General features: G+C 40.9%; 1 protein-coding gene across 8 annotated transcripts in view; it reads right to left on the bottom strand.

Moving 5' to 3' along the window:
* Positions 1-26,884, bottom strand: part of LOC307184552 (uncharacterized protein) — a 770,349-nt gene that overhangs the window by 427,310 nt on the left and 316,155 nt on the right. For 6 of the 8 annotated variants that reach the window (XR_013827746.1, XR_013827747.1, XR_013827748.1 and 3 more), the window contains one exon: positions 19,424-19,464. Coding sequence is in view for 1 of the 8 variants with exons in the window: in XM_079918136.1 (XP_079774262.1) it covers positions 19,424-19,464 (41 nt within the window). In the remaining 7 variants the exon portion in view is untranslated. Of the gene's footprint in view, positions 1-19,423; positions 19,465-21,589; positions 21,676-26,884 lie in introns of those variants that run through there. The other 2 variants (XR_013827751.1, XR_013827752.1) reach the window with 2 other exon arrangements.

Here is a 26,884-nt window from a genome sequence, read left to right as displayed (position 1 = left end):
TAAATGGCAGAGCCAAGATCAAAAGTGCAGTGTCAACATGTAATCACGAAAAGAGATCGGGAAGCAATGCCCGGCAGCCGTAAAAACAAAGCAGTGAAAATTAAGAACAGCCATACTGAGAAAATAAATGGAGAAAAGCCCTGAAATCCTCAGAACAAATACACAGAAAAGAATCTCAGATTGTCCCAGTGACAAACATCAATTCTCACATTAATGACTAGATCCCAGAAACAGTCTCCTAGCTTCTAGCTGTGCTATTAACAAACAATGAAGCCCATGACTCCTTCAGACTGGAACTTAGGGTTAATGGACCCAGTGAGTTTCTTATGAAAATTCAGTATCACACTGATGACCATCCACAATTCACCAGGAACTATTTCTTATGACAACATAAAATTTCATGTGATGGTCAAACAGGGTTTGTCTGTCAGGAATTTCTGTCACCTCTCATTACAAAGGGCAGTATTTTTTTTATGTCCGTAAGTTTTTTCAGTCTTTATTATCTATAATCCAACCATCCTTCCACCCATCCAACCTTCCTTCTTCCTCTTTCCTCCCTCCTTCCCTTCCTCCTCTTCTTCTTCCTTCCAAGAAATGTGGACTGAGCACCTACTAAATGACAGACACTAGATGATCTGGAGGGAAAATATTATTCCAGAGAGAAGGACCAGCAAAGACAAACCCTACGATGGGAATGAGCTTGAGGTGCTGAAAGACGAAGAAAGAAGGCCATTGTAGACAGAGTGCAGTGAGCAAAACTTAGAGTAAAGCAAGATGAGGTTGGGAGGGCACCAGTTCAGGAAGGACCTCACAGGTCCCTGTAGGCTTTATTCTTAAGTCATGAAAACACATTCTTGATGTGGAAGCTGTTAGTCCAATGGAATGAAGAATATACATGTGAACCCAAATTATAGAATTGTCTATGCTTTGGTATTCTTGAGCTAATGTGCTACAGTTTGAGGATTCATCCCACATGTGAATGACCATACCCATAGCAACACTAGAGAAGAATCACCCAGGTACCTATTTTACTTCCATTCTAGTAACTGTCTCCTCGGTAGGTTATTGTATTTCATTCATTCCCCTTCGTAAAAATGTTCCAATTCATCTTTAAAAAGGTTTGCAATGAACATCACCAGTACAAAGTGGAGAAGCACTTAATTTATCATCCTTCAAGTGGCTTTGGACAAGACCAGAATTGTCAACAGTAAAATAAATCGTATGTCACACTTGATTGTATTCAGTTTACATGGTATTTTATCAGAGGTTAACAAAAAAATTAGGCCTCAACTTGCCAGCAAAGGAACATCTTCTGAAACAGTAATGAACAGATTCTTCTCTTTCTTTTTTCCCCAAAAGAAGGATGCAGTTGATGATGATAACCCCTTTTGAAGAATGAAATAGACACAACTTAACATGGTAAATCAAATACACATTCTCAGCTGGGTCCTATCTGGAGAAAGCAGTGCTGAAAGCTGTAAGACTGACTCTTCAACATCTTCCAAATTTCAAGACACAAAAGTTCCCTTCAAAATTACTCAAGCACGATTAATTGAGCTGCAAGCTAGGAAAGTGACTGTATGTCGGATATAACCATAAAAAGTCTGGAGCAACCTATAAATGGTGTGGTAGATACAGACCTCAGGCCAAGTAACAAAAACAAAAAGACAAGGAGATTTTTCTCTTTTTTTTTGCGGTACGCGGGCCTCTCACTGTTTCGGCCTCTCCCGTTGCGGAGCACAGGCTCCGGACGCGCAGGCTCAGCGGCCATGGCTCACGGGCCCAGCCGCTCCGCGGCATGTGGGATCTTCCCGGACCGGGGCACGAACCCGCGTCCCCTGCATCGGCAGGCGGACTCTCAACCACTGCGCCACCAGGAAAGCCCCAGAGATTTTTCAAATAAGCAATATTGACAAAGTGAATAGGAGTGCAAAACACCTGTATCCTCCCTTCAGCTCAATAATCACAGAAGCTACATGATCTAGTGCAGCGGTCCCCAACCTTTTTGGCCCCTGGGACCAGTTTCGTGGAAGACAATTTTTCCACGGACCTGGGGCGGGGGGACGGTTCAGGAGGTAACGTGAGCGATGGGGAGCTGCAGATGAAACTTTGCTCGCTCTCCCACCACTCACCTCCTGCTGTGCGGCCCGGTTCCTAACAGGCCGCAGACGGGTACCGGCCCACGGACCCCTGATCTAGTGAAGAGAGTTTGGGGCGAGGAAATGGAGTTTCTAACTTTACGCCACTAAATAACCATCTGACTTTGGCAAATCTCCATGCTCTGCCCCTATTTTCTTACTTGTCGAATGGGTGTAATAGTAGCAAGTGTATTAACTCACAGAATGGATCAAATAAACTAACATTACAAATGTGCAAGAAATTACATATATAAAGTGTCAAACTTTATAAATATGTAAAGAGTGTGGTCAGCAAATCACTACAAGGCCTGGGGTTTTATCCCATGGATGGTCTGTTTTGACTGAAAAGAAGAAATTCCAGTATAAAATTCCTTTTCAAATGGTCCACATAACCCACAGATCCAGACGACCTGTAGAGAATTCTCGGTTCGTTTCCCTCACATAGAAACTGAGATACAAGAATGAGACACAACAGAAAGGTAACTTGGCCAAGCCTGTGCTCAAGAGTCAATTTCACTGATCCACATGCACCTGCTTCCCATTCATTCATTCACGTATTCCACAAATAGTTACTGAACACCCACTCTGTGTAGGAACAGTGCTAGGCCCTGGGATTTGGAGAATGAAACTCGGTCCTTGTCCTTGAAGAGTTCACCCTGTGGTTGACAAATAGGAGAAGAGGGAGATCCTATCATTTATTGAACACAGGACCTGCCAGGTACTTTCGCTATGGTCTTACACATTTTGCAGGTAACAAGATGAAAACTGGAACTTTTTTCAATTCCCCCTAAAATTACAAAGCTTCTAATTAGAGAGCAGCATATGAGCCCATTCTTTTACTCATGCACATTAATTACTTATTGAGTGCATACTATGTGCCTGGCACAATGCTAGGCCCTGGGGATACAGCAGAAAATAAGACAGACAAAATCCTCTCTTCTCATGCTATTTACTTAATTGTGAGTGGAGACATAAAAAGCAATAGACACAGGTCTGCCTGATCCATAATCTAAGACGCTTCTACATGCTGCCTTCCTCCGAGTCATCACTTTGTGGGAACAGAAAAGAACAAGAGGGAAAACCCATACACACAAACAACAAACCCAAACTGAATATCCCTAGTAAACCACAAATCTAGAAAGAGTAAAGCCAGATAAAAGAGGTTGCCAGACATTAGAATGTCTGGCAAATTTAAATTGAGTATGTTTGCATTTGGATTGAGAGCCTGTAAGCCCAAAGGCAGGTGGCTCACAGACCACCAACAGCAGCACAAGGACAACCCCTGTCAGGGCACAAACATGAAAACCAGCTCTCCACCAGAAGGCCTGGGTGCCTGGCTCCCGGAGATGGAGAGACAAGACGAAAGCATACGCCTGCCCACCTGGCAGCAGCTCTTCCTGGCCTGGAGTGGAATTGTCTATCAGCCAAGGGAAACTGGCAGCAGCCATGGCCTCAGAGGGAGAGAAGCCGCCGCCAGCCAGCACCAGCACGGGGCTTCCCTACAGTCGGCTCTTGCTGAAACAAAGAGGGGCAAAGGGAAGAGCTTCGGATGTCCAGCCTCCGGGCTCAAATCTAAAATCGAGAGCAGCACTGTGTTAATGGAACACCGGATCTGCTCCAAAACCTTCGCACCGTCAGGGATGCAATCTGAGCAATTTCCTGATGACTCTTCTCTGCATAATGGATTTGAGTTATAAAGGAATTTATGCCCTCAGGACCAAATTACCCAGATAATTGAAGATACAATGAGGGGGAGGGGGGAAGTGAAAGGAGAGAGAAAGGGCTCAATTACAGGGATTTCTCTTTCACTTTGAGTTCAACGTTTGAATTCACCACGGCATTTAATTTGTAAAGTCACTTTACATCCACAAACTGCCCTGGTTTGGATACTCAAATTCCAGCGCTTCCTCGAGTACCGTGAAGCTGCATCAAGGCCTAATTTAATGTAGGCTTGCAAATTGTAGAGCCTAAATGCACCCACACTCCCCCCGCCCCCCGCCCCAGTCCTCCAAAATGAGACTTCCCGGTTTAAGCCTTGCAATCACACATAAATCTCTAACACTGCAATAAGGTTAGAAAGGCTTAATATTAAAACAGGGTCGACTAAAGCTTACAGGCTGCCAGGACCACTTTGGGAGCTCCAACCCATCCCCCAGTCATAACTAAGAATTTGACGGTGATTTTAACGACAGGCTGGTTTGAACTCCTCTGAGCTGCACACCTACTCTGTTCCTGCTCCTTTTCACAGTGGTTCTCATACTCGAAGGCACGCGAAAATTACCTGCACGGTTGTAGGCACAAAGCTACTGACACTGTCCTGTATGAGTGCATTAAGGGACTTTCAAAGTTAATTTTGTCACCTCTGTGCTGACTTGACACCCCACGCCCAGAGGAACTCTGTCCCCAAGAACACTGCTTATAGGCCTACCTTTGGGATTAGTAACTAAGGCAAGTGCAAAATCTTGCTCCATTCCACACTCAGTGGAAGAAATTCATGAAATATCAGTGTCTAAACCATCCCATAAAATACCCCTTTATCCTTGTGCTCTCTAGCATTCAGGTTCCTTTCCCTGCTCTAGGAGGTGGGAAAAGGGACACAAAGAAGCTGCTTTAGGAAATTTCCCATAACTTAGTCGAGATCTATTGAGAGATCTAGGCATCTTCATTATAGGCTTGTTATTTATCTGAGCACATTTTATTATATTTAAGAGCCTCATTTTTTGTCAATATTTACAGAGCCGGATGGAGAAATGAAGAAAAGTCAAAGGCTCTAAAATATGACTGGAGTCTTGAGGCCCCAGAGTCAGGGCTAGAACAGATGGTGACATACATTAGTAAATTTGGTAAATTACGCACAGAATTCACAAGGCACCCAACACTGGCCAGCTCAAATAAAGTCCCCCATGAAGTACCAAAGGGCTTGGGGATGCAGGTGGACAGAGGGTGGTGAGCAGTCTGAACAGGTGTTAAACCACTTATTCAAGCACTCTTACAAATGGCCTAAGAGATTTTCCCAGCATCCTCCTGCTCTCTATGAGTCACTGTGGGAATAGCAGGGAGGTTCGGAGTTGAGTTATAACCATTCAGTGAAGCATTTCCCTCCAGACTGTACAAAGGAAAGGGGTTATGTTAGTAAATTTATTGACTATTTCATTAGATCAATATGGAATATGATTTACAAGGCTCTGCCCAGGCTCTTTAAATCTATTTAATCAAACCAATTAATGAAAAAAATTAAGAAGTTGAAGCATATTCTGTAAGGTGCATCATAAATATATTCCCTTACTTGGGCTTTTGATCTCACCCAGGTAATTAACAGCTTTAGTTAAGTTCAGTCATTCCTTCATGCCTGGCTATGGTCATAAAAATCCCCAGGCTATGTGTAACTCTAGGATTTATTATGTTTTTCTTACTGCAAAAGCGTCTCTCACATTCCACTTTCTCCCCTCCACCCCACCCTGAGAAAGTTTATGTAGCCATTGCTTTTGCAGCTGTCATGAAGCCTACACTGGCTGGTGAGCTTTGTCCTGCTCAAGAGGCTGGATACACTCAGCTGCTGGTATCCAATTTGGTAGCCTCTTCACTCTCATCTCACTGTTAGTGGAAGAGACAAAAACATGCTGAAGGCCTGACTTCTAAGGTTCTTTGCTCCCTTGTCTGTGTATTCTCTTTTCATGAATGAAATTGCCTCTCCCTGTTACAGAGAATATAGCTTTTATTATGGGATTTGGCGTGGCCTCCCTCCTTACAACCTCTGAGAATCAACCGTTCTAATCAGCTGCTCAACAATCCAACTCCCATTAATCCTCCTTCAAGTCCTTCTTCTATCAGTTCCCCAGATCCCATCTTCCCAGCTGCGAAGCTCTGAGATGTCTGGGCAAGCCAACACACCATGCGGAGATGGAAAATGAAGTTAGGTGTCCCAGAGTCAGTGCCAGCCTGGCCTCTGAGGCTGAGCTTATGGCTTCATTCTGCTTTACAGGCAGAGGAACCTCTGGAAGGATAGCAAATGTTTCCCCCAAAGCTCTTCTCTATCTGCATTTCAGGAGAAGCTTGGTAAGTACGATCACCCAGGTAACTGCTCCAGGGGCCTTCCACAGCTGAATGCAAGGTCTGAGAAAATGGCACAATTAGCTATAAAATTCAAACTGTGTGTCAACAGTCGACCTTCTTAAATAAGTCACAATTCTTTGTGGAAAAAGAGAGATGAGACTCTCTTGATATGACCGGTTTTCCATGAGCAATCAACTTATGTTCCCATGCACCAAAAGCTGGGAAGGCTCAAAAAATTCTACTGAGGGGCTGAAATCAGGGAAATAGTTTTCCCAGTTTAAGATCAAGAGCAGCCCATTTTACTTTTACCTCCCTCTATTTACTTTGGTCCAATAAGTATTTACTGAATATCAACCATCCTAGATGTTGTCAGAAAAGACACAAAAGAAATACAAAACACACAGTGAGCCCAAGGATTTTACAATCTTTGTAGGAGATAAAAGCAGGCTGACATAAAATGCTCATATTTAACACCATCTTCCCCTTGACCAGCCTAACAAATACTTGTTCACACAAAACTCTGGGCCATCATTCATTCAACGTTTATTGAGCATTTACTCTACACTACACCAGGCTATAAATGGTGTGTGCATGACAGAAAGATAAGCGAGCAATTACTTATCTCTAGGGGTTTACTGCAGAATAAAGGAGATATAAGATACTTACAAATAATTCCACAGCTCTTCATACTGTGACATTTACACGAATAAAACCCAGAAGAGTTTATTTCAAATCCTCACATCATTTTAATACAGTCTAAGCTACCAATTCTATTGTACACTGAAACCCCACCACTTTAAAATACATAAAGATCCATTTTATTTAAGTAAACATCTGCTTTAGACAACATAATAAAATGGTATTTAAAAACTTGTAGTAATTCAAATTACTGTTAACAGAATGTTTAGCAGAGGGTACACTTGGATAACTAACTCTCCAAGAAATAATATGTAATTTCAAGGTTTCAAGTCCCTGAGGGGACTTGAAAACTGTTCCGAGTTGATTAACCATTGCAGTCATGTTACATCACTGCCTTAAATAGCAAATTTTTTCAAGAAACCCTTCCTAGACTAAATTTATGAAGAAAAAACCCCTTCAACACTGTAATAAAATTTAGCTCATCCTCTATTTAAATAATCCCTAATACTGACTTGCAGAAATAATAATCACTATTACATCTAGAACTTTTGAGCCCTTGCAAAATGTCTCAGATATCGGGCTAAGTGCTGTAAGTGCATTATCTCACTGATCGTCACGATAACCCTGTTAGATAGGTTGTCTTATTAGTTCTATTTTACAGATGAAAACATTGAAGCCAAAGGTCCCATAGCTAGTGAAGACTGTCTGAATTCAGAGCTCATAGTTTTAAATGAATCCAAAAATCAATGGAGTTGTGTCACATCTAAGCAGTTCAGGGTTAAAATAGGTAAGTAGGTTGGCACAAGCCCCAAAAATATCCACCAGCACAGAGGGGAAAAAAAATGTGATTTTTTTCCCTTCCAATTTCCTTTCAACCTCCTGATTTCTAGAGGGACCGTTTTTGCTCTGTGCCTCCTGTTCTTTTGCCTGCCCTCCAATCAAAGATGCTCAAGTGGCCAAATCCACTTAAAATATAGAAAATGTTCCTTACTCTTGCTTCAGGTGCTTGTCTGTATGAGGCGACTCTGGGACGCCTCGTGAAGAGGGAGCTCAGAGAATGGTGTATAATTCCCATCACTAAAATTAAATTACTAATTTTTTATCAATTAATTGGATGAGGATTTGTGGGAAAGACAGGCCCTCAGCTCAGCAGAGCTCTACTGGGTACCAGATGAAACAAGAAATCTGCCCGGGTGAGATGGGTAAGAGGGGAAGAGAAGCCACAATAGTAATAAATGTGAGAATCCCCTGGCTTCAGGAAAGGGAGAGCAAACCAGCTCCCAGGAGGAGAGACGCAGAATCACTAAGATTTCTCCAGGGGGGCCTTGATGGAATCAGCCCTCCAGGCCTTGTAAAAAGAGACTCTACTGCTTACCCAGGAGTTGCTTTTCTTAATTCTCTTGCATACTAAGGAAGATCAAATCCCAGAGAAGAGAGGTTTCTAGCCTCCTTTTGAACAAATGGAAAGTATTCTTATTCAGAGTACTGTTTGGGAAAAAAAAAAAAAAGAAAAAGAAAATAGCCTGTATTTTCTGAATACAAATAAATCACATTCATTATAAAAATATTTAGAACATACTTTTCAAATTTTTTTTTTAAACATGAAATTCCACTACCCCAAGATAAAAATTGTTAACAATTTAGGGAGCATCATTCCATACATCTCTTTTTGCTGATATGGGGGTAGTGAACAGCTACAACCACCAGTTATTAGTTTATTAAACAAATATTTACCAAATACCTCCTCTGTGCCAGGGATCATAACTACACATGCTTTTAATCTTTTTTTTATTATTCAATAATGTGATGTGAACTTATTTTTGATGTCAATAGAGATCTGTATAGTCAGTTTGAATCATTTCATGTTTCACCATAATTCCAATGATGGGTCTTTAAGGTTTTCCAACTTCTTGCCATCAAAAACAATGATGCAACAAGAAGTCTTTCAATGTTTCTTTGATTATGCCTTCCAGATAAAAGTCACTGGAAATTCAAAACACCTTACTTTCATATAATTCTTCACTATTCAAGTTGTTGTCATATTTACAACATGGCAATAAAGTGACTGCTTCCTGTAAAACTCACATCAGAATTGGTCTCACTGTTTCAAAGTTACATCACATACTTCTGGCTTTCCCTAATAAATCTGAGCACGCAAAGTTTTGACAGTTGAGGAAACTGAATCACGAAATATATGTGTGTGTGAACAGGAGGGAGAGAGAGGGAGACCTGAAGATAATTCTCTGAAACTAGAAACCAGGTATCTCAACAACACCAGAGTGAAGCACAGCATGTGTGTCCACTAGACCAAAGACGACTCTAGTAATCCCACAGATCCTTCTAGATAAAGGATCCCTGAGGGTGAGAGTTTTCCTGTCTTAGTGTATTTCCAGTACCTAGCTTGCAGCTTGAAATAGAGCAGGTACTCAATAAATAGTTCTGGATTTAATGAACAAACCACAACAAAGGTCTTCCAGGACCACTGCAAACCACAGTCAACTTCCCGCCCTCATGCCCACTCAGCAATAGGAACTTTAAAATGAAGCAAAGGAATCCACAGCTGGTAAATTATATATGGCTCTCATCCTGCAATGAATTTCTCATTCTGAAGGAGCTTTGGATACTAAGTCTCCTCCAAAGCAACGTCAGATCCTTGAACTGAAGGACCGAAGCCAAAGGAGACTGATCAAACAACAAACAGAGAATTCTCTCAATGAGTGCTTTATTTTGCCCTTCCTGAAAATGTCCTCCCAACTTCTATCAGCAAATTCCATTCATCTCCTCCATTTCTGCCCCTCCTCCTCAACCCATAATATTACCTCACCCTCTGCTGCTCTGTCAGAAATCTGTCTCGCACACTAATTTATATATACATACACTGTATATATAAAGGAGCATTACCAAGTGGGTGGTTCTTGAAAATCAGCCATTCATCATGCATATTGATCACCAAGGTAGTACAGTATGAATCAGAGACCAGCAATCATTAAATCAAAGATTTATACTAGTAAAAGAGCACCAAAGCAATTCATCAATTCCACAGCGCCCTCAGTGATTAATTAGGTTACAATCTGACAGCATAGAAGCTGGTTCACAATTAAGGCTATTACAGCTAGAGGTTGGTTGGGTTTTTTTCCCCTTCCCTCAAGGAAGAAAAGGGGAAGGCATTAGTCTGTTGGGCTTATGGCATTCTGTACTTTTCCTTCATAGCATTTACTACAGTTGGTAAATAGAGTTATCAACAGGATTATATGTTTAAATTCTTTTAGTCTATTAGATCCCCAAAACCTAAGAGCCGCTAGCACATAGTAGGTGCTCGATCAATACATGTTGAACAAATGAATTTTTAACTAGATGCTTCTGATGCTTCAAGCCCAGATGTAGCATCACTTACAATGGGGCTTCTGATGTTCCCTCTGGGTCTTGTCCTTTAAAAAGTTAAACTGAATCTTTCTAGACTGGAGAACCACTCTGAAAAATTGTTTGACAGCACTGACTGAAGCCAAAACATGCATTCCTATGACCCAGCAATCCCAATCCTGGGTATGTATCCAGCAGAAATGTGAACAAATGTTCCCCAAAAGACATGTACAGGAATGTTCATAGAAGCACTGTAATTAATAGACTAAACTGGAAACAATTCAACTGTTCAACGGAGAATGGATAAATAAATCATAGTCTGGTCATACAATGAAAAACTACACAGCAATGAGTATGAACAAACTACAGCGTCATGCAACAATATGGATAAATCTCACACGTACTAAGTTGACGGAATGAAACCAGACACAAGGGACTACACGCCAGGTGATTCTACTCATATTAAGTTCAAAAATAGGCAACCTGATCTGTGGCATCACAAGTGAGGACAATGATTGCCTTTGAAGGGTAAGTGGGAGAGGGCATGAAGGAGGCCTCTGGGTGCTGATTACACAAGTAAATTCACTTTATGAAAACTCACAACCCTTTTTCTGTTGTTTCATTTTGGGATAATAAATAGAGCTATATGATTTACTGCCCTTTCCTATAATCGGCGACAGTTCAACCAAAACTCTTTTTTTCTTTAAATTTAGTTAACTTCTTCCGTGTGATGGAAGAGTGATAAATATTTTCATGCATACTCCCAGATCCAAATTTCAGAAAGTATCTCTTGGTGGGGATTCCAAAGAAGGAGGGACAGTTTCAAATACGAGATTAAACTACAAGTCCTTTAGGGTCCCTTCCAATCCTAAAGTTCTATGAATAGGCAAGCTTTTGAAAATTGATGGAGAACTCAATGCCCATGGATTTCTCGTGCTAACCTTGGCCATTCTCCAAAGAGTGAAATGAGACAATCAGAGAAAACTGTCTTTCTGACTCACGTTCAGGAGTCTGCATCACCTTTTATAATTTCCTCCTGCAACACCCGAAAAGCAAGTAGGGGCCTCCTGTAAGTTGAGAGGGTTTAGAGGAAATGGGTATGGCCAAGAAATGCTGTGGGTTTTGGAAATACAGAGATTTCTGATAATCCCTAGCATCAGACCAGAAAACTAAGCCCTACATTTATAATAAAGCCTTCCATTTTTTGAAGGCTTCCTATATACGAGGCACTCAGTTTATGTACCTTTTATATATTCTTTCATTTAATACTCGAAAACTCTTTGAGACAGGTACAGTCTCCCTTCAACTGTAGAGAGTGAGTCATGTTGACTGCCTGAACCTCAGATTCAAATCTATACAACTAGGAATAAAATATGATGCCCATATAGGAGTGGTTATAAGAATAAGCTGCAGAAAAAGACCAGCAGGGTACATAACCAAGCTAGGCAACTTGCTAGGTGTGTAACCTTAACATTTAACTGCTTTCTGCTTCAGGTTTCTCATCTGGAAAAAGAGATTACTGATAGTATCTACCTCACAGGATTATTATGAGAAGTAAATGACATTTAGAACCATGCATAGCACAGAGTAAGTCCTCAATGGCAGGTATTTATTACTGTTTTTTTATATTATTTTATATATATATGTATATTCTCTTCATAAGTGCTATATAATGAGCAAATATTACATATTCAATTAGTCTAATTTTTAGTAAAACAAAATTATCAGTAATAATTCTCTACTAGTTTAGGATCTATTGGGGATGTTTTAGTCTAAATCCCTAAAACACAGAATAGTTATTAATCCAACTCCAAATGTTTTGAAAGTCAAGATCACACCAATCTTACTCACTGTTATATCTCTGAGGACAACCACAATGCTGGCAACATACTAAACACCCAAAAAATATTTGATAAATTTTTTACTAAATACTTCCCCAGTATACCTACCTCATCTCCCCGCTTTGTACTCATTTAGAAGAGACCTGGTTATTTTCAGAAATCTTGTTAACCCTAATAACCACGGCTACGCTCTAATTTTTTTTAAAAAAACAACAATTTTACAAGATAAATATGTCTTTTCAAAAGAATTTACTATGTATTCTCAGTATATCGAAATATGACTTATTCTTACTTTTTTAAAATTTGCCCATCCTCAATAAGAGACTTTCATCCTTAGAACATAAACCTCAAATTTATTCATTTGTTCATTCATTCATTCACCAAGTGTTTATTAAGCACCTTGTATCTGTGTTTGGTGATCTCCATTGCAAATTACAGAAACCTCAGTCAACAGCTTTAATAATAAGGGAATTTATGGCTCATAACAGGAAGTCCACACAGCTGTTCAGGCTTCTTATTTGGTTTGATTCAGCAGTTCATTATGTCAAAGAACCAGATACTTTGATCTCTCTACCATGTCAGCCTTGGTATTGGCTTCATTCAAACTGGTAGTCTGACTACAGTTGTTGTAGGGTGTGGCCAACCCTATTGGTTATCTATCCAACAGTCCTAGTCTCCCACTTCTTCCTTTCCAATAGAAGCCCAGTTTTTTTCAGGTATCAGATATCAGTGCATTTCATTATGTCTTCCTAAATGTGGATGTTAATTATCTAAGCCAACTATGGTCATTCCTTTCATCTTCCCACAATTGTTTGAAGAATGTACATGTAACAATCCTTGGCAATGTAAGGGGAAGTCAGCTTTGGCCCTTCTAGAAATGTTTTCCACACTCTTATAAAGAAACACAAGTCAGGAACTTGCCGCCTTTCCTGTCTCTGGACACTCTTGCCTCTCTGTCTGAGATGATTCCTGGAGCTGCTACAGCCATCTTGTCACTGCAAAGAACTAAACACACAGAACCACAAACACAGCAGAGAAAGAAGCAAGGAACTTTGCACCCCTGAAATTAACCAACCCTGGAACTGTCCTACCTCTGAAATTCTTGTTATGTGAGCAATTATAAAATAAACATGTGTTCTATAAGCTGATTTTAGTTGGGTCTTTGAGACAGTTATAAAACACTGTGAGATATGTACAGTTATCACTACACAAACACAGCTACTTCCAGAGGAAAGAAAAAGATAATCTCTTTCTGAGAATTTCTCTTAAAATAGAAGAAAATTGACGCAGACGCCTAACCTCTCTCCTTCCTCCCCCCAACATCCTCTGAATTCTAATTGGTCAGTATCAGGTCATATGCCCACTGTTGAACCAATCACAGGCGAGAAATTGGACCGCTAAACTCAATCAGGCCCACCCCTGGGATCTGGAATTGGGGTCAGCTGTGTCTGAAGTAACTGGCCACATTGGGGAGGGGTGACTGCCTGAATAAAATTGAGTTCTGTCAGGAAGAAGGGGTTGGATATTAGATATTGATCTGCTGTATCCTGCTTATTATGATATGCACAATGTGTACTGGACTTAGGACTCCCAATAGGAAATGTTTCGCACAGCTCTACTTCAATAATCAAATCAGAGTCTGCATCCTTCTTGAGGGCCCTATTTTTGGAATCTCAAAATCTCTTAAATCTAAGCCAAGTCATTAGATCTCTAACAACTCTGCTAGGGCTCAGGTCCAAATGCAGAATTTGCTAACAGAGATTTTATCTAAAGTAAGGTTGAAGTAGGTTTCTCCCTACCTCCCAACAGTTCTGCAGAGCTGTAGACACCATTCTTAAGCATACTGGTATATTCAGGAGTACTAACTTGCTTCCAGGCACTTTTCTAATACTCTAATTTCCAATTAAACTTTTCTGAACCTAAGTCCTCAGACTTCCTGGAGCCTAGGAAAGCATTTCCCAAATTGGAAAGAGCTTCTCTCCTTCAGGGCTGTATGGTGTAGTGGTTAACAATGGATTCAGATCCCTCTACTACCACTAACTAGGTGGTCCTTGGGCAAGTTGCTTAACCTCTCAATGCCTTAATTTTCTCAACCATAAAATGTGAATGATAATCATAGCTCCTGACTTATAGGGTTGTAGAAAGCATTAAGTTAGTCAGTGCACGGAAATGCTAAGCACAGTATCTGGAAAATAAAATGTTATCTTAATAAGTATTAGCTGTTCCTTGTGTTTCTCTCTCCATCTCCATCTTTCTTCCCTCTCTTACTGCATCAACACAGAGCTGTATAATCACAATTAGAGTTAATTGATGAGCCTTTCTGGTTGGGTGTTGTCAGTCAATCCAATAGCTTGAATTTTTTTCCCATTTGGTTAGACAAATTCACCAGTTAACCTGGCTAAGGAAATGAAAAAAAAAAAACTATTTATACAGGTATTTTCTTTATTCTGAGCTTTCTCAGAGGTCATAGGACTGAGCCTTTCTGGACCAGGCCTCTGGAGTCGAGGCTGGCTTCATCTTCTTTGGGCTGCATTCCTGGCTTCGAGCCAGTTCCTCTCCGCAGCCTCAGAAAGCCTAAGCTCCGAGAGTGCCTTGGGGATTCAACTTCATTGACTCGCAGAATCAAAATATACAGATGCCCCTTTTAAACCATGATCTATAACTGGGAGAATATTGCCTCTCCACTGCATTAAGGCCCGCCCTATTACCTTATGGAATTACCCACAGTGGCAGAAATCCATTCACCTGATCCACTGACACCCTGGGGGCAGCTCAGATAGCATAAAGCCAATTGATAGATGTACATTTGATATATATTTTATGCCCAGAATTTATGTCTTCTGCATGTTTCATTTGCTATTCTGACTCACTTTATGCCACAGGAGAGCTGGAGAAATTTTGAGAGGGACCAAGAAAGAAATGGCATGGAAGAAGGGTGAAAATCAAAACAGCAATTTTTCTTTTTGATCTAGGACCTTACACCCGGGCATCCTGATAGATCTAAAGCAAAGTATTCCCTCCCTTCCTCCTCCCAGGATGGGATTATGAGAAGGAAAGGAGCTAAAGCTGGTAGAAGAGGAGAATCCTGCAAACTAGCAGCTGAGCCAGATCCCCACTACAAAGTGTGTGTGGTGGGGAAAGCGGGTGGCAGTGATAAAGATACAAGCAGTAATAGAACTAAAGTTATGCATTTTAATCTACACTGTTATCAAAACTCCACCATGTAGTTCAGCTCACTTCACTCTCAAGATAGTCAAGACTGGTATTTTCAGCTCCGTGTTACTGATGTTCCAGAGAGGAGAATGGCTTAACGGCAAAGCTAGGATTCAAATCCAGCCTTCTATGTTTCTAGTGTGTGTACAAATGGTGATCTGTAAATTTTTTTTTTTTTTTTTTGCATTACGCAGGCCTCTCACTGTTGTGGCCTCTCCCGTTGCAGAGCACAGGCTCCGGACGCGCAGGCTCAGCAGCCATGGCTCACGGGCCCAGCCGCTCTGCAGCATGTGGGATCTTCCGGGACCGGGGCACGAACCCGTGTCCCCTGCATCAGCAGGCGGACTCTCAACCACTGCACCACCAGGGAAGCCCGATCTGTAAAATTTTAGAAGGCTTCTTCATAAGCTCCTGTATATCAGGAGAGAATTCATCATGCACATTATTCAAAGCCCTGCCATGTATCCTGTATTTTCCAAACATTTAATTTAAAAAAAGAATTTATACCAATTTATAATAACAGCTTACACAGAGAGAGAGACAGAGAGTCAGAGATATTCAATCCTCACAGTAACCCTGTGCAAGTAAGGCAAGGGAGTTTTGACTCCAACAACTGTGCTCTTAAGCACTCTGCCATACTGTTTCTCTACTATCCCATGCATGGAGAAACTGAAGTCTACATCTAAAAGATAAAGTTCGCAATAAGATCAGGTCTCCTATTGGCTCAATACCTGACATATTAAGGATGGGGCCCAGGGCAAGACAAAAACCAACTTGCCGAGTCCCCTTGATTAATTTCTTCTGTCCCATTGGCCTTGATTACCCAGGGTGGCAACTGTTGATTTCACTTCACCAAGTAATTATTGACCACAAAGCTCTATGCCGGCCGGGTCCCTGCTAATTCAGTGTAAACAAGACAGACATGGTCCTCATCCTCACAGAGCTTACAGCCTAAAGAGTAAAGCAGCTGCTAAACCAGTAACAATGAAGAGTCAACGCAATGAAGCAGCCAGGCTTTTTCATAGATTCTCCATTGGAAAAAACTGAAGAAGTCATGGAGTCTGCCCCATTCAATGCAGAAATCTCCTCTACGGGTGGTCATGCAGCCTCTGCTAGAATCCTCAAGTCCAGAAAGCTCCCTCTTCCAACAGCAGTGCATTCTAATTTAATCATAAAGCTTTTCCATATACTGAGTCTATCTTCTGCCCTGTAATATCTGCCGTTGTTCCAAATATGTCTTCTGCAGCCCACGGAACAGGATCTAACCCTTTTCAACACAGCAGTCCTTCAACATGTTTGAGGACAATTTATCAAGTGGCCTGCAAGTTTTCTCCTTTTGAGACTAAACTGCTCCTCTTTTCTTCAAACATGACTCTCAGCCCAGGGCTTCCCAAATTCTTCCCTACTAGGTAGCATGCTGGGTGCTCTCAAGTTTGCCAGTGACTAAGGTTAGAAAACTGGAATGGATACTTTAAATGTAACCTGACCAATAGGGTGAAGTTAAACTATGATCTACCTTGGACAGGATCCTGTCCTCCTATTAATTCCTGCATTTACTGTTTTAATACTGATCACACAAATTGTCACATGTTGTACTCAGATAAATGCCCACATTTTCAGAGGGAAAGTTATCAAAATCATATCTCCCCCAAACCTCTACTTGGGCAACTGATTTTTTTTTTTTTTAATCTACATGCAGGGCTTTACATTTGCCCCTGTTAAAATGAATTTAGTTTCTCGGTGAAACTCAGATGACAGTGGCATCTTTGTTGAATAACCCTATCTTAGCTTCATAAAAATTTTCCTAAGAAATCTATCAGGACTAAGCACTTGACGAGTTGAGCAGTCTTGCTAAAGACTTCAGAGTTAGGGAGAAGGATTCCATGATATGTGAAAAATCTCTTCTCTGAAGCTCCCTACTCCCTTCACCACCAGCTCTAGGGCCTGTGTCTCACAGATCCCAGCCTTTCTAACTCCTGTCTACCTGCTCCTTCTCTGCCATCCCAAATTCCTCTCTCCTCTATTATGAAAACAATTCAGTTCACCTCCAGCTCCAACCAATGAATTTGTTATCTCAACATACACAGAAAATTAAATTTAAAATTTCCTTTTATGTAACAGGCCTACTCTCCTTAGAAGCAAATGCATGCAGATAGATGGTAATCATTATTCAGAAAATACTTACTGAGGGCTTCCCTGGTGGTGCAGTGATTAAGAATCCGTCTGCCAATGCAGGGGACACGGGTTCGAGCCCTGGTCCGGGATGATCCCACATGCCACGGAGCAACTAAGCCCGTGCGCCACAACTACTGAAGCCCAAACGCCTAGAGCCTATGCTCCGCAACAAGAGAAGCCACTGCAATGAGAAGCCCGCACACTGCAATGAAGAGTAGCCCCTGCTCACCACAACTAGAGAAACCCCAGAGCAGCAGCAAACCCCAACACAGCCAAAAATAAAATAAATAAATAAATAAATAAAATACTTATTGAACTCATATTATGGGCCAGGCACCAAGCTCCTTGAAGGAGGCAGTGATGTGTAATATCAGACATGATCCCTGACTTAATGGCACTTATCTAGCAGAGAAGAAGATGGCCATCAACTACACACACACAGTGTAAATTATAGGCCTAACAAAGCACTGGGAAGAAAAGGCAATTCCAGGTAATTGGAGGATATGGTGTAGTCAGGGGGTCAGGAAGGGGTTCTCTTAAGAAGTGGTAAATAAGCTGAGAAGCAAGGAGGAGGGGTTAACAAGCATATTCATTGCTACTTTACTATGTTGAAAAATGGAAACGACATCAATGTCTATATAAAGGAACAATTTGTGGCATATCCACATAATAGACTATTAGAAACCATTAAGAATTCAATTTTTGATAACTGAAAGAAAAAAACATGCAAACCAAACTAAGTTAAAAAATATTAATGTAAAAAACCCTAAATAAAATCTTAACAATGAGAATCCAGCAGTACATTATGCAAATTGATTCATTCCAGGAATTCAAAAGTATTTCAATCTTAGAATATCCATTAATGAAATTCATCATATAAATAGGTCAAAGGAGAAAATATGATTACCAAGAAAACTGTCAAAAGCATTTAATAAAATTCAACTTCATCTCTTGCTTAAAAAAAAAACTTACTTTTTGAAAAGGTACATACATATCCCTCGAAATTAAGAATTATGCTAACTGTTGAAACACTAGAATCATCCTCACTAAAGTCAGCAATATGACATGAGGGTGTTCTTTCACATTTGTTATTTAATACTGTGCTAACTAAAACTGCCAGCTAGTGCATGTAAACATCAACAAAATAAGTGATACAACGAATGCACAGTTATCACTATTTGCATATAATATGATTATACACTTGAAAAACACAAAAGAACAAAAAACAAAAACGCACTACTAAAATGGCCATTTATAAAAGAAACACACAAAAGTCAATACTGTTCTTATAAACTAACAGTAACTACTTATAGATTATAGAAGGAAAAAGTCCCATTCACACAAGCTAAAAAAAAAATTAAGCTTAAAACTTGAAATATAGCAAAAGTTTACTGTAACATGTATAAAACAATAAAATCACTGAGAGGTACAAACAAACAAGTAAGAGACATAACTTGCTCCTGGATAAGAAGATTCAGTATTATAAAAATACCCATTTTCCCCAATAAATCTAAAAATTATCAGTGCAATCCCAATAAAACTTGACAAATAATTATAAAAGTCACTTTGGGGAGACTATTCACAAACAAGTGAAAACAGCCCAGAAAAATCTGGGAAAAAAATTAATGGGGAATGACTTGCCTTACCCTATATATTATAAAACTACGGTAACTTGAAACTTTTTCCTAAAATAAAAAAATAGACAGAGGAAAGAAATAAATAGCAAAAGCTAATGCTTTAGAAAAGAGAAACAGGTAAAACCAATAAACAAATCCAAAAGCTGGTCTTTCAAGAAATCAACAAAATAGACAAAACCACTAGCTCACCTAATCAAGAAAAAAAAAAAGAAGTGGGGGGAGGGGAGGAGAAAACACAATATCCAAAATAAGAAATGGTAAAGGTAAACAGAAAACTGAAATACATGATTAGAAAATCATTGTATAATTCTGTGCCATAAATTTGAAAACCTAAATAAATGAATAATTTTAACAAAATACAACTCACCAAACCGATTCCAGGAGACAAAGTTTGAACACACCAATTTCCTAGGAGAGAAAAAGTAAGTTATCAAAGACCTACCACAAAACAAAACAAACAAAGCAGCAGGCCTAAATGATTTCGTACAGAAACTGGACCTTCAAAGAAGATATAATCCCAATGCTACTTAACCTGTTCCAGAGAATAGAAAAAGAAGGAAACCTTCCCAATTCTCTTTATAAGGCAAGTGTAACATTGATACCTAAACCTGGCAAAGATTGCACCAAAAAACTACAGACCAGTCTCACTTGCAAACATAGAAGCAAAAATAAACTGAATATTAGCAAACACAACCAAATAGCCAATTAGAATAAATGTTCCAGCCATGCAAGGAGAGTTCAACCTGAGGAGACTTATTAATTCCCCATGCTAATAAATCAAAGGGGCAAGTCATATGAACCATGTACACTGAGAAGGCATCTGACAAAATTCAAGTTTTCGTTAAATTTACAATATTGTGAATTTAAAAAAAAAATTTAGTAGAGGAACCAATGGAAACATTGGCATTCCTGGTTGCTTGAGAACAAAGCACACTCACTCAGGCAAAGAGACAAAAGGAGCTGTGGCAGTCAATGCACTGTATGTAGGCGACTCCCAGGTGGGCTTACGGGATCGAGAACAGATTGTGATAGTAAAGTATCACCCCCACAGACAACTACTACATTGCAAAATGCAAAGGAAAAGGAAAAACAGACCTTTACAATGGAGAAACCTAGCTAGGTATTTTTACGTGCATGATCTAATTTAACCCTCCTCACCGCCACCCAAGAAATAGGTAGAATCATCTCTATTTCATAGACAAAAATTTGAGGAGCCGAGATGCTTAGTAGTGTACTCTGGTACGAGGTTGGGTTTCTAAAACTGTCTTAGTTTTAGATCTAGTCCACTCTATTCCCTGTACCCTCTAATTTTCTCATCAGGGATCTTCGCTGACCAAACTCAAATAAGCCAGAGGGCCGGGAAATGAGTGGTGGTTGTGATTCATATCTGTCAGCCTCCTAGGCACAATCAGGGTGAAAGAGAATAAGGTATACATCTGGAGGGGCTAAATGCAAGATAACAGGCATATCTCACTTCTTAACATTAAGACAAGAATAATAAGTTGTTCACGGATTGAATAAGACATTGCATTCAAACATCTCAGCACCTTTTTGGCACTGACAGAACTCTCAACAAATATTAGCCATATCATTAGCTCGTATTGGTTAAATGCTCTGAATCATATAAACTTCATTTTTCAGTCAAAAGTCTGGCTTTCATACTTAAACTTTAGGAACAAAAAGCTGCAGAGAAAAGACACAGCCGGCTCCATTCACTAGTTTTCTCTGGAAAACTGGGTAAATATTAGAGACAAACTAACGTCTGGGCAAAGGAGGATGCCGATAAGACGAGCAACACTGATTTCACCACAAAACAACAGTTCAAATCCATTTTTATAAGTACTGCCAATGAAAAACATTCTAAGGGAACATCTTTTTGAGCTGCGTCCTCATTCTGAGAATATACTCTTTGCACCATCTTGTAGATTATAATTTTGGTCATAAATGACCACCTAAACATGTCGGGAATAATTTCAAATCTGTGACCCTTAAGGCTGAAAATATAGATGAATGTAATTAACCTACTTCCAAAATTTAAAAAAAAAATGCTCTATTCTCTCCTGACTTGGGAACATATGGTGTCAGATTACATGGTTGGCACCTGGCTGACTGCTGGGTCCATGTGTCGCATTCTTACACAAACAGGCAGAGGTGGCACAAAGCCTGCCCAGAGGTGTCTCAGCCAAATCCAAAAGAGGTAGCTGGAGCCACAGGCTCGGCCAGAAACTACTATTAACAGCCTGGAGGGCTCTCAGCACCACCTCTGAGCCCAGTTTCCCCGCCTACCCCACAACCCCCTCCATAAGCGTCTTGAGAAGACCCCACGAAGGTTGGTTTCTTCCCTGACACACATCCGTCAACATTCCTGGCCCTATTTATTAGGGAGAAATCAAAATGGCCTCAACTCATCTTTGGGGTTGGCTCTCTTAAGGCATTTTGAAGCAAATTAATCCAACTAAATGCTTTCCAACCCAATTAAAGTTGTGTTTGTCATCCTCCCCACCCCAGCTCCCAAACCCTGGTATGTTTATACCTAGTACAGGACATTCACCTCCAACATAAGGCAAAGACGCAAACTGGAGAGTCAGCAGCACCATGGCGTCCCGTGGCTGTTCTCTTCTTGAAAGAGCACTGGCTTGAACTGGTTTTGCCTCCTTAAAGAGGCTGTTGATTAACTGAAACAGCACCAGCTTGAACTGGTTTTGCCTCCTTAAATAGGCTGTTGATTAACTGAAACAGCACCAGCTTTAACTGGTTTTGCCTCCTTAAGTAGGTTGTTGATTGGTTGAAACAGCACCAGCTTAAACTGGTTTTGCCTCCTTAAATAGGCTGTTGATTAATTGAAACAGCACCAGCTTTAACTGGTTTTGCCTCCTTAAATAGGTTGTTGATTAATCAAATCTTGAGTTACTTTACAGACAGCACTATGCATGTGCAAGACAGGAACCCACAGCTCCAGGATGACCCTAGAACCAAGAACCTTCAGTCTATGGAACTCAAAGAATAGAAATGTTGCCACCAGAGGCCCTTTACCAAGCGAGCAGTCCTTCAATAAGGAAAATCTGGCTTCCAGCAGCACGAGTAGCTTATATGGACTAATTCAAGACTAGCCCATTAGCTAGTCCCCTAACCCTTTAAATTTCATCTCAACCCTGGATGGGGGAGACAAATTTGAGAGCCTGGCCTCATGTCTCCTTCCCTGTTTACTTCACAGTAAAGTGAAGACTTCACAGCTCTTTCTTTTCTCAAAAGCCACTGCCATATGATTGGCTTCTATGCTCATAGGGCAGCGAGCCCTTACTCGGTAACACTCACCCCTGTCTTATTGGAGGTCCCATCTCTATCTCTGAAAATCAACTCAAAATGCACCATGAAGCTGATTATGCCCCTCCACAGCCCAGTCCCCAAAATTTCCAATTGCAATACCGGATGTCTCCAAATTATATTATTCCTTCCTTCTTGTGATTCTGCTATCCCTCTTTTTTGCTTCATTTTTTGAAATGTGCCTACCCATTTCAAGTTGAATCATGAGTCAAGTGTATTTAGCCCATGTCTGCTGAGGGAATTAAGAAACCCCAAGGAACTGGGTGGAGATTGTACAGTTAGAATGAGAAGCAGCCTAGGGAAAGAGACCAAGAGTGGCAGATGTGTAGCTGTTTTGGCTCACCTGGGGCATCCCTTTACAGTAAGCTGGGATGTGCAAGACATTAGTGACAAGGAGGACAGGTCACTGAAGGGATTAAAAAATGGGTCTTTTTCAATCAACTAGAAGGATCCATAAGACCAAAAGAGAAAAGACCAGCTCCATCCACTAGTAAGAAATGTACCCTTCCTACCCCCTTTCAATATATACTATCTGGCCAGAAGAAGACGGTGTATGGAGGACTGTTCTCTTCTTTCCATGCCCATCCTGGTGGTTATGGTAGACATCTGCTGTTTCTGCCCACGCAGAGTCTGTTTCCTGTTTCTTCCGTTAATAACACTCCCGTTTCCTTAATGGAAGACTTCTTCCTTACCCTAAACGACTGTGATGAGGTGCCAACCCTAATACCTGGCCCCCACCCCCATTACCGCTGGCCACAGGGATAGGCATTTGACCCAAGTAGGTGAGACGGTTTTTCATTTTTTTGGCATAAGTGAATTAATCCCAAGAAGTGGACATGTAACCCAAGCCAGGTCGATGAAAACATTCTCTGATATTTACACAAACGTGGAGTCTAGGGGAGAAAGCATTCCTTTTTCTCTGGAGTCACCAAGCCGGGACTATGTAAAATTGGAGCTGCCTGTGCCACGTCCTCCACTATGAGGAGAAAGCCACTGCGCAGTCTGTAATGAGGAGCTCACACAGACAGACTGGATACGGAGGAGAGAGAGAGGGATGAGGCAGAGGGGAAATGAGTTGGATAAGAGATAAAGAAAGATGGGAGAGGGCTTGGGGGGGAATGGTAAGGGAAGAGAGATGGAAGAATAAAGGTGGGGGAGAGAGAGATAGAAGCAAGACAGAAAATTGGAGACAGAAAGATGGGGCAGAAGTGAGTAGAAATGGGGTGAGAGAAACATGAACAGAGAAAATGGAGAGAGATGGGAGAGAAAAATGGGGGAGAGAGATGAGAGATAGAGTGATGAAGGGAGAGAGAAAGATGGAGAGAGAGGTGGAGGAGAGAGAAAAAGGAGGGAGACAGGGAAGTAAAAATGGGGTTGAGAGAGAAAGATACAGGGAGAGCCAGGTGGGAAGAGAGATGGGAAGGGGTGAGGGAGAAACAAGAGACAAAGGAGAAGACAGAAACCCGATGGCTTTTCTGAGGTCCTGCTTCCAGGCCACCCTTGAGGCCACTGGCATCCCTGTGTACACTAGTTTATAACCAGATTTGAGCTGGTCCTATCACTTGAAACCAAGAGTGGTAACCACTCTAATACCCTTACTCAAATCCAAACCTATTGCAGGCTTGGCTCTCAACGGCTTTGTTCTAGAACCCAAAGATGAACTGGAGGTTTCACCGTTCGCCTCAAAGCATAATCACTCTTAGAATCTACCCGTACTTCAAATAAGTGGAGAAAATATAATTTCCTTTCCTCCGCCTGTAAAAAGCACGTAAAGATCTTCATTTCTTCCTACTTGCAATTGGTATCTGGCTATCAGAAACCAATCCTCTGCCAAAAATACAAAAGAAACTACTTGGATGTTAAAAGCAGCATTTAGGAGAAAATAATGTTGTACATCATACCAAAGTTTAATATGGCTTTATGCAAAATAGTAATGTGTCTGGTAATGCAAAGATTCTTCTAAAGTAGGTTAATAACAATCCAATATTATCCTCCTTTGAAGAAAAAAAAGGCCTAAAGTAGCTGAATCTTGTACCCATTGATGGAGCTGATTTACATAGATAGCATTTAACATTCCATCATCATTATCCTATCAGTCTCCTGTCTAACATGCAAGCCTGAAGACATTCAGTGTGCTTAGAGGTTAAAAAAAAAAACAAAAAAAACCCTATACTCACCAGCCAAAATGGTGGTAAATGAAAAAAAAAAAAAAAAGAAAGAAAAGAGAAAAGAGGAAAAAAAATTTTTAGGCAGACAGATGAATATCAACTGGGATGAGAAAGACTGTCTCCCCCCTCCCTTCTGTACCAATATAGTAACCTAAAAGATTGAATAAAAGAAAACTAAATATTTAAGAATAAAATGTGATTATCAAATGGGGATAAGGGGGAAAAGGGAAGCATTATGATAATAGTTGAGTCTGCCTCTGCTAGAGGAAGCAGCTTGGAGTGTGCCCGCCTTGACTTAAATGGAAAGCAAATGTAAATGAATCAGTTCTTTGAGTCCTTTAGACTCAACCGTGAGAATATTTTCAGATCTTTTTCTTTTAAAATGTTAAGTGAATTTAATTCTGATGAGAAGAACCAGAGACAGTGCCCTGGGGAGACTTGCATGTCTGTCTGTGCAGTGTGGAGAGGGGAAGCAGAGGGTCACATGTGCACACCTCCTCCTCATGAGAGGTCCTTCTTGGCCATGTACTTGGCTGTGACTTGCAAATCCTATGGCCTCTTTAGTGCCTCTGTCAGCATATCAGGAAGGCCAGAAGGATCAGAGGCAGAATGGAGTCTGGGGGGTTGTAAAGCCATTGACTTCCATCGCGCTAACCACTAGTTCTAGTAGTTCTGAATTATATCTAGACAAGCCTGAAAGAGCCTTTGTTATGTCAAATGTGTGTAGCGAGGGTGGGTGTGGGGAGGTACCCTTTAAATCAGCTGAAAGAGAGGTATATGGAGGCAGAGGAAAAAGGGAAGGAGAAACAATGGAGCATGAGAAGAAACAGCAGGCAAGTAGGAGAGGGGAGAAAAGGCGGCAGTGATGAAAGAGAAGATGACGAAGAGATGGAGAAAAGATTAGTCAAAGGAAACAGGTTCTTAGCCTCCGCTCCTCTAGTTTCTTACCCTGAACACCTAAGCTGAGACCCAGCCTTCTAGCAGTTGCTCCAAAAACAGCTGCCCATACCCATGCCCCTGGGCAGTCATCACTCACGTAACACGTCCAAGTACACATCAGAATCCGTTCTAACACAGCATGCCAGACAGTCACTGCTATTAAATAGGACAATGCCCTTAATATAAAAGTGCCATCTCTAGAGCTTTTCCTCAGCTTTACATCCAGACTCTGTGTCCTCTAGCAACTATACACTCATGATGCTGAAATTTATTTACAAGGCAAAGGGACAGAAGTCAATTAAGTAGAGTGTGACACCAAGAGACATATGCAGAAATCCTCCCATTTTTTTAACTAACACCCTTGGGTCATGTCTCTTTTTCTCCTACCCCACAGTGTGACAAGACTAAACCAGACAAACCAGGTTCTCCCAGCCAGCAGTCTAGTCTACAAAAGAACAAAGATAAAATAAAGTGACAGCTTTTGAATATTAATAGGGCATATCAGCAAGGGTGAGCAGCAAACAGTGGAAGTCATCCACAACTTCTAAAAGCAGTTCCTAAAAGCCCAAATTCATCTCATCACTCCCCACTTAAGAATTCCACTAAGAAAATGAATCTTTATTTCAAAAATAAACTTCTGAGATGACTAGAGATAAAAGCAGAGAAAGATATACTGAAGCGCCACAGGACCAGCCCTCACTCGTCTTCTCCCCGTCGGGACCCATCGTGATGCTAAGCATATTTTAGATGCCCAATAAATGTTTGTGGCACGAATGATGTGAAAAGAAAAGGAACGTTTTAAAATCAACTTCAGAACAGGAATGGGCTTTGAAAACAGGCTGGCCCCAAACAGGATCACAGAAATGGAAAATAGAGTTTGAGGTCACTGAGATCTACTCCAGACGTTACCTATAGAATCTCTGGAGAGTTTTCCTTTCTAAAGAAAAGTAGGGGCACCACATTTCTATCTTTCTTTCTTATTCACTCACCCACCCACTCACATATTCAATCATTCATTCAGTAAATGTTATTGAGTGCCTACTATGTTCCAGGCACTGTGCAAGGCTCTAGACTCTAGTGATAAAGAAAGACAAGTAAGGGCCCAGCTCTCAGGAAACTTACATTTGCTTTGTTCCTTCTCCTTGCCCTAAACCTAAGCCTGGGCCAAACTATTACATGCTTAAGCCACTTCAACAGCCTGAGTTGCTTCCCTAACACAGGTGTCCTCCACCCCTAATTCATCTTTCCCACCCACTCTGCATTAATTTTTCTAAAAGATGATTCTCATCATAATGTTCACCTGCTCAAAAATCTCCAGTGGCTCTCCACCATCCATAATTCACTTCAGGACCCAGTTATCAACGAGGTACTCTATATTAGGCATGGGGCTAAGATTA

This window comes from Stenella coeruleoalba (assembly GCF_951394435.1).
Source record: "Stenella coeruleoalba genome assembly, chromosome: 3".
Taxonomy (NCBI): Eukaryota; Metazoa; Chordata; class Mammalia; order Artiodactyla; family Delphinidae; genus Stenella; species Stenella coeruleoalba.
Note: the sequence above shows the minus strand (reverse complement) of the source record. Positions and strands in the feature narration are given on the sequence as shown.